At 42.9% G+C, this 7,296-nt stretch overlaps 1 protein-coding gene across 1 annotated transcript in view; it reads right to left on the minus strand.

Annotated features, from left to right (window-relative positions):
* Positions 1–6,999, minus strand: part of LOC133542880 (protocadherin-20) — an 8,899-nt gene extending 1,900 nt beyond the window's left edge. The window contains exons 1-2 of the mRNA XM_061887113.1: positions 6,864–6,999; positions 1–3,726 (exon numbers count right to left, since the gene is read on the minus strand). The exon at positions 1–3,726 is cut by the window's left edge and continues 1,900 nt beyond it. Coding sequence (XP_061743097.1) covers positions 1,117–3,726; positions 6,864–6,902 — 2,649 coding nt within the window. The 5' untranslated portion in view covers positions 6,903–6,999 and the 3' untranslated portion in view covers positions 1–1,116. The remainder of the gene's footprint in view (positions 3,727–6,863) is intronic.
* Between the last annotated feature and the right edge of the window lie 297 nt (positions 7,000–7,296).

Below are 7,296 nucleotides of genomic sequence, written 5' to 3' on the forward strand. Positions count from 1 at the left end.
TTGCAAATCATTGTATTCTGTTTTTATTTACCATTTACACAAAGTGACAACTTCACTGGTTTTGGGTTTTGTACGTCAATTTTCATGATAAAAAAAACACATCATTAATGTGCCGCCGGCAATAATTATATTTTAAATATAACTACACACCCACTTAAGCTGTTGTCGTTTTGATGCCACAATAATAAATAAATAATAATATATTAAGTTATAAAAAATATTAGTTTTGGGACAAGAATTGTTTTGGATTTGAATACACAGTAAACAAATTCAATCCTGAATTTTTGTACCAAATCAACAGACTAAACTTAACTTTGGTTTTTCAAAGATTGCACAAGGGTTTCGTATTTTGTTTACGTCGTACTTTTTGGGATTGAACCTCGTCAAAATAGAAGGAAAGACTGATATTTAAGCCCGATCCCTTCAGCCACAATTTGCGTTCTTACTCCCGGAAGACCGGACTCGGCCATCATTTGTCTGACCTCTGATTGGTCGACCGCTACGTGCTGTCCTTCACTGTCTTGTTGGCAAGAAGGCAGCGCCGCAGAGTCCGTGACTTGTCTCCATTCAATAGCGAAGCATTATTTAAAGTTAAACTACCAATGACTGTCACACACACCCAAGGTGTGGTGAAATTAGTCCTCTGCATTTGACCCAACCCCTTGTTCACCCCCTGGGAGGTGAACAAGGGGTTGAGCAGCAGCGGTGCCCACGCCCGGGAATCATTTTGGGTGATTTAACCCCCAATTTCAACCCTTGATGCTGAGTGCCAAGCAGGGATGTAATGGATCCCATTTGTATAGTCTTTGGTATGACTCGGCCGGGGTTTGAACTCACGACCTACCGATCTAAGTGAGGACACTCTAACCACTAGGCCGCTGAGTAGGTTGGACAGCTTGGGCTATTCTGGACAAATTGGACATATTGGGGGGTAAAAATTACCCTTTGAGGAAGTGCAAGGTACGTGAACTTGGAAAGGACGTCCCGGACCTCATGGGATTAACGAAGTGGCCCGTGATTGTACGGAGTAAGGAACGTGTCCCAAGAAATACCGATTCCCCAAACCGACTCCTCACAGTGTGTGCTGTAAACATCTTGTAAACAATTTACCGGACTTCAAATGTTCGAAACTTGTCTGAGCTTCTTACTCTTGACCAGCGCGGAGTCGTTCTTCCTTCTCAAAGGTACGTCCACTTCCGAGTTGGTCTTTTGCCTCTGAAATCTCCTTAAGCAGACGCAAGCTGCCAGTGTGACGAGGGAGAAGAGCAGGCCCAGACACGTCACCGAGAGCGCAATGAGGGCAGGTTTACACGGGAACATGTCATACCGCTCCGGTCCTTCCTTCAACCGACCCACGGGCCAGGGTCTCTCCTCTGTTTCTACGTCCGCCTCGGTGGGAAGCAGAGTCCTGATGTAGCTCTCATTGCTCACCGTTTCGTTGACAAAGAAGTTGACCATGACTGTGGAGTACAGCGGTTCCGGCTGACCGTGATCACTGACCTTGACCAGAAGGCTGTAGAGACCGCGGTTGCTGAGTTCCCGCTCTAAAGTGATATTCCCCGTCTCTGGGTTGATGGCGAAAGATCCCGGCTGCCCTCCCTTTCTTTTAATGATACTATACGCAATCACCGCGTTCATGCCCGTGTCGTTATCCACGGCGTACACCTCCGTGATGGACGTCCCCGGCAGGGTGCTGGGTAGCACCAGCATGTAGGACTGATTGGATTGCGGGAAGAGGACGATCGGCGGGTTGTCGTTGACGTCCAAGAGTAGCACGGTCACCATGGTGACGGAGGACAGCGCGGGTTCCCCGCCATCGACTGCTTCGATCCAGAGCTGGTACGTCCCCTGTTGCTCTCGGTCCAAGGAGGTCTTAGCCCTCAGCGTTCCTCGGCCGGTATCTATCATGAAGATGTCGCTGCCGTTGAGGATAGAAAGAGCCACCCAGGCATTTTTCCCGGCGTCGGCATCCATCACCGACAGCACCCCGATCTCGCCGTAACCCGGAAAGTTCTCCGGCACAAAGAAGGTGAAATCCTTGTTGATGAAACGCGGGCTGTTGTCATTGCGATCTTGCACGGACACAGCAACGGTAGCGATGGACTCCATCCTCGGGGTCCCCTGGTCCACCGCCCTCACCACGAAGCGGTATGTTTCCTTCTCCTCCCGGTCCAGCGACGTAGTCACCGTCAGGATGCCTGTCGCCGAGTCTAAAACAAACACCCCGGGGGCGTCGCCTCCGAGGAGATAGACGACTTCACCTTGGCTCCCACTGTCCCGGTCCGTGGCGCGGAGCTGGGTGAGATACGTGTTGGGGGGATTGTTCTCGTCCAGAAACAATTCCACCAAAGACTGCTCAAAGACCGGGGCGTTATCATTCTCATCCAGGATTTGCACCTCCAGGAAAGTCTTAATGACGAGACCTTGGCCGTTTTCAGCCACGACAATGAGCTTGTACTCCTGCGTGACCTCGTAATCCAGTGGCTCTGTGGTTTCAAGGAGGTATTCGTTCCTGAGCAGCTGGTAGGGGCCAATCCGAAAAGGACCCGCGCCCTCCAAGTGACACTCCACCCTTTGGCTGACGTCGATGTTTTTGACCGTGAAGAAAGCAATCGGAGAAAACGCCGGCTCGGATTCCTTTATGCTCACCACACCGTCCTTTTCTGGGGCGATGTATCGAGCAATGACAGCAGGGGGCCCCCGGAGAACCTTGATGATGCGAACGGCGACTGTGGCCACGGCCGGAATACAAGCGGCTCCGTTGGCCAGAACAGTGAGTTTATAAAACATAGCTGCTCCCGGGTCTAGTTTCCCCGCGAGTCTGATGACTCCCGTAGTTCTGTTCAAATGGAACAAGCTCCTGGTCTCTCTTGGCACACGATCACTATAAGCATAGCTGATCTGAGCATTAGCGCCGAGGTCAGGGTCAAAAGCATGCAGACGTGCCAAATATGCGCCTTTGGTGGTGTTCCCATGCAGAGTCACGTTGAGGTGAGAGTCTCGGAATTGAGGACAGTTATCGTTGACATCCAGGATGAGGATCCTCAAAGTGGTGGCGCCGAGAAGAGGAGGGGTACCTCCGTCCTCTGCGATGATGTCCGTGACGTATTCCGCTTGCGTCTCCCGGTCTAAGTACTCCGTCACAATGAGGAAGGGCGTCCTCTCCCCGCCGTCGTTCTCCTCCACGTCCAGCGCGAACACGCCAAAGTCGTTCACCAGCCAGTAGGTCTGCACTCCATGGAGACCCAGGTCGGGGTCGACCGCCGAGTGCTCCACCGCGTAGCGGGAATTGACCGGCGCGTTTTCCGGGATGGATACAGAGACCTCATCCACGGGGAACTTTGGTCTGTTGTCGTTCACGTCCTCGATGAAGACTTTGACCTTGACCAGCTGGAAATACTGCTGGGGGAGCACAAAGACGTCCAGTGAGAGGAAACACCCTCGTCCGTCGGAGTTGTCGGGACAAAGGGTCTCCCGGTCGATCTCCGCCGCCGAAGTGAAAAATTCCCCGGTGCTATTGTTGAGCGTCACATACTGCTCACTGACCCTCTTTTGAGCCAGACTGAATAAATAGGGGGGGTCAACTGTAAAATCCAATTTTAAGTCCACTCCAATGGCTCCGATGAAGGTCCCCTTGGGTAATCCCTCCTTTATCCTGTAGATCACTTCTCTTGCTTGGCTGAAGCAGGGATGAGGACCGGTGTACAGCAGGAGGATGAAAAAACTCTGGAACAGCAGACAATAACACAAATATTAGCACCTAGAAGAGTAACTTACGGCGTGTTAACTATCTGCACAATATGGTTCAGCGTCATGCATGTCCTGATTTGATGTTAATACCTCGGTTTGATATCAGAAAAAAAAACAAAAATAAGTATCTCGGCTTGAAGGTAAAATCTTTGATACAAGCGCTTTGATTGAAGGTTGGTCTTTTCTGGTGTTTCAGTCAAGTGGTTGACAAAAAGTGTACTTAAATTAAAAGCAAAGCCAACAACACCCGTGTCCTTCTTATCATTTGAATGACATGATAAATCAAGAACAACTTAAAAAATGAAAGTGCACGAATAATAGGCAAAATGGAAAATTGTACAAAAATAAATCCAAGACTCAGTACGGTATCATGGCAAAATAAATAAAGCAATACCAAAATGAAGCAATAAAATAAAAATAAAAATTATATATATATATATATATATATATATATATATATATATATTTTTTTTTTTTTTAAATAATACAAAACATTTTGATTTCGTTTTTTTAAATAAAAAAAAAACTAAATTATAAAAATAAATATTTTTTTATTGATTCATTTTTTGTGTTTTTTTATTTATTTTTTTATTTAATGTTTTGAAATAATGATAATAATGTGAATGTGTGTGTGAATGTTGTCCGTCATCTGTGTTGGTCCTGCGATGAGGTGGCGACTTGTTCAGGGTGTACACCACCTTCCGCCCGAATGCAGCTGATCTAGGCTCCAGCACCCCCCGCGACCCCGAAAGGGACAAGCGGTTGAAAATGGATGGATTATTATTATAAGCAAAAATAATATTTAAAAAAAAAACAAAAAAATGAAGGAATAAAAAAAAATATATATTTTTTTCAAATTACAATTTTTTTTTAAAATAAAAATAACACAATCAAATTTTTTTTACAATTATTTTTTACTCAGTACAGTATTATATAAAAATAAATAAAGCAATACCATTTTTTTCAAATGAAGCAATAAAGAATAAAAATTTGTTTTTATTATATTATTTTTTTATAATAATGTAACACAATCAAAACATTGTTTTTATAATGTAATCAGTACAGTAGTGTAGGAAAATAAATAAAGCAATACAAAAAATAAAGCAGTAAAAAACTAAATATTTTTTTATTGTTTAAAAAAAAAAATCCAAAAACCCAATCAAAACCTTTTTTTAAATATTTTTTTAAAGAATAATAATAAATAAATGTTTTTATTTTTTTATTGCCTTTTTTAAATTGTATTTCCCGATAGGCTCCCCCCAAAAAATGTCTGTTTCTTAGCGGCTCTTAGTTGCAGTAATGACAATATCAAACAAACAGATGTCTGGCACGACAGGAAAGTGATAAAGAAGTTTTTAAGTGCAAAAATTATGACCAAAAAGTATATTTATTAATGTTATATATTTGTATTATTATCATTTAATATTAACTTAGTTAGAACATACTTTTAATAATCAGCCTGACCTAAGCCTCTACAACTTCATTTCCCTTTGGGCCCCGAAGGTTAAAACCCCCTGCTATAGGCTAGCAGCTACACAACAGCTAAGCCAACAATATCACACAAGCTAGACATACGTAGCAATATTGCTAAAATCTTTGATACAAGTGCTTCGATTGAAGGTTGGTCTTTTCTGGTATTTTAGTCAAGTCAATGACAAAAAGGTAAACATGGTGTTCTTAACCATAGGGCCGTGAGCCCCCCTGATAGGCATCCCACCCAAAAATGTCTGTTTCTTAGTGGCAATACACGTTTCCACCACTTATGGCAGTAATGACAATATCAAACAAACAGAAAAGTAAAGTAAAGTGATAGAAAAGTTGCTCAAGCGCAAAAATGATGACCAAAGTATATTTATATGTTATATATTTTTATTTTAGCATGAACTTTTTTAGAACGTATTTATTTTAGCTTGTAGATTATTTTAGTCCATTTTCATGAGTCCCTTCTTTTGCAACGTATTCGACTTGTATTTATTTTCGTGATCAACCTGACCTAAGCCTCGATACCGTTATTTCATATTCTTGAACGAAGTTTATCTGATGTTAAACACGGTTAAAATCAAGAGTAAGATGAACGTTTCAGTGTTAATATTTATGCGGGACCCAGGCCCTTCGATAGTGGAAAAGTTGGGCCCCGAGGGGGGCTCTAGGCTAGTAGCTACACAACAGCTAAGCCAACATAGCACACAAGCTAGACATATGTAGCAATATTGCTAAAATCTTTGATACAAGTGCTTTGATTGAAGGTTGGTCTTTTCTGGTATTGTAGTCAAGTCATTGACAAAAAGGTAAACATGGTGTTCTTAACCATAGGGCCGTGAGCCCCCCTGATAGGCATCCCCCCCAAAAAATGTCTGTTTCTTAGTTGCAATACACGTTTCCACCACCTGTGGCAGTAATGACAATATCAAACACACAGAAAAGTAAAGTAAAGTGATAGAAAAGTTGCTCAAGCGCAAAAATGATGACCAAAGTATATTTATATGTTATATATTTTTATTTTAGCATGAACTTTGTTAGAACGTATTTATTTTAGCTTGTAGATTATTTTAGTCCATTTTCATGAGTCCCTTCTTTTGCAACGTATTCGACTTGTATTTATTTTCGTGATCAACCTGACCTAAGCCTCGATACCGTTATTTCATATTCTTGAACGAAGTTTATCTGATGTTAAACACAGTTAAAATCAAGAGTAAGATGAACGTTTCAGTGTTAATATTTACGCGGGACCCAGGCCCTTCGATAGTGGAAAAGTTGGGCCCCGAGGGGGGCTCTAGGCTAGTAGCTACACAACAGCTAAGCCAACAATAGCACACAAGCTAGATATACGTAGCAATAGTGCATTTTAAATGAAAAACTGCACTATTATCTTTTAGCACATATTATTTAAGTATTTGTTTGTATTTTAAGTTTATAGTTATTATTTATTGTTAAGATTGAAGACAAAGTCTACCGAGTCAAATTCCATGTGTGGTAAACATACTTTGCCAATACTTTGCCAATAAAGAGGATTCTGATCGGGTACAAAGTAGTATTGAAAGGGGCAAAAAGTTGTGTTGTCATTATGCCGCACATTAGGAAGGGAGTTGAAAGGAAATAAAGACACAACTTACCCATATTTCGCCTCTTTTGCTGTGTTTTCTGCCGACCATGTTTGGAAGTTGCCACTACAGCACGGGGAGGAGGTTTGGAAAGCTGACAGGCATTTTGACGTGTGCCGAGTCCAGGGCAGACTTGCTGTGTGACTTGAACAAGTCATCCATCTGGCTGCTGCTGCAGGACACGCCCACATCATGCTAATCACTCCCAGGCGGCAGCCAATCACACGCTGGCTCCTACCACACACACACACACACACACACACACACACACACACACACACACACACACACACACACACACACACACACACACACACACACACACAGCCATACTGTACATGTTTTAATGAGCTGTCACACACCGCAACTTTGACATGAGAGTCTGGACAAAAATGTTAAACATCAGCAGATTAGTCATCACTTTGATACAGATGTGTATATATAT

Source organism: Nerophis ophidion, linkage group LG25 (genome assembly GCF_033978795.1).
Source record: "Nerophis ophidion isolate RoL-2023_Sa linkage group LG25, RoL_Noph_v1.0, whole genome shotgun sequence".
Taxonomy (NCBI): domain Eukaryota; kingdom Metazoa; phylum Chordata; class Actinopteri; order Syngnathiformes; family Syngnathidae; genus Nerophis; species Nerophis ophidion.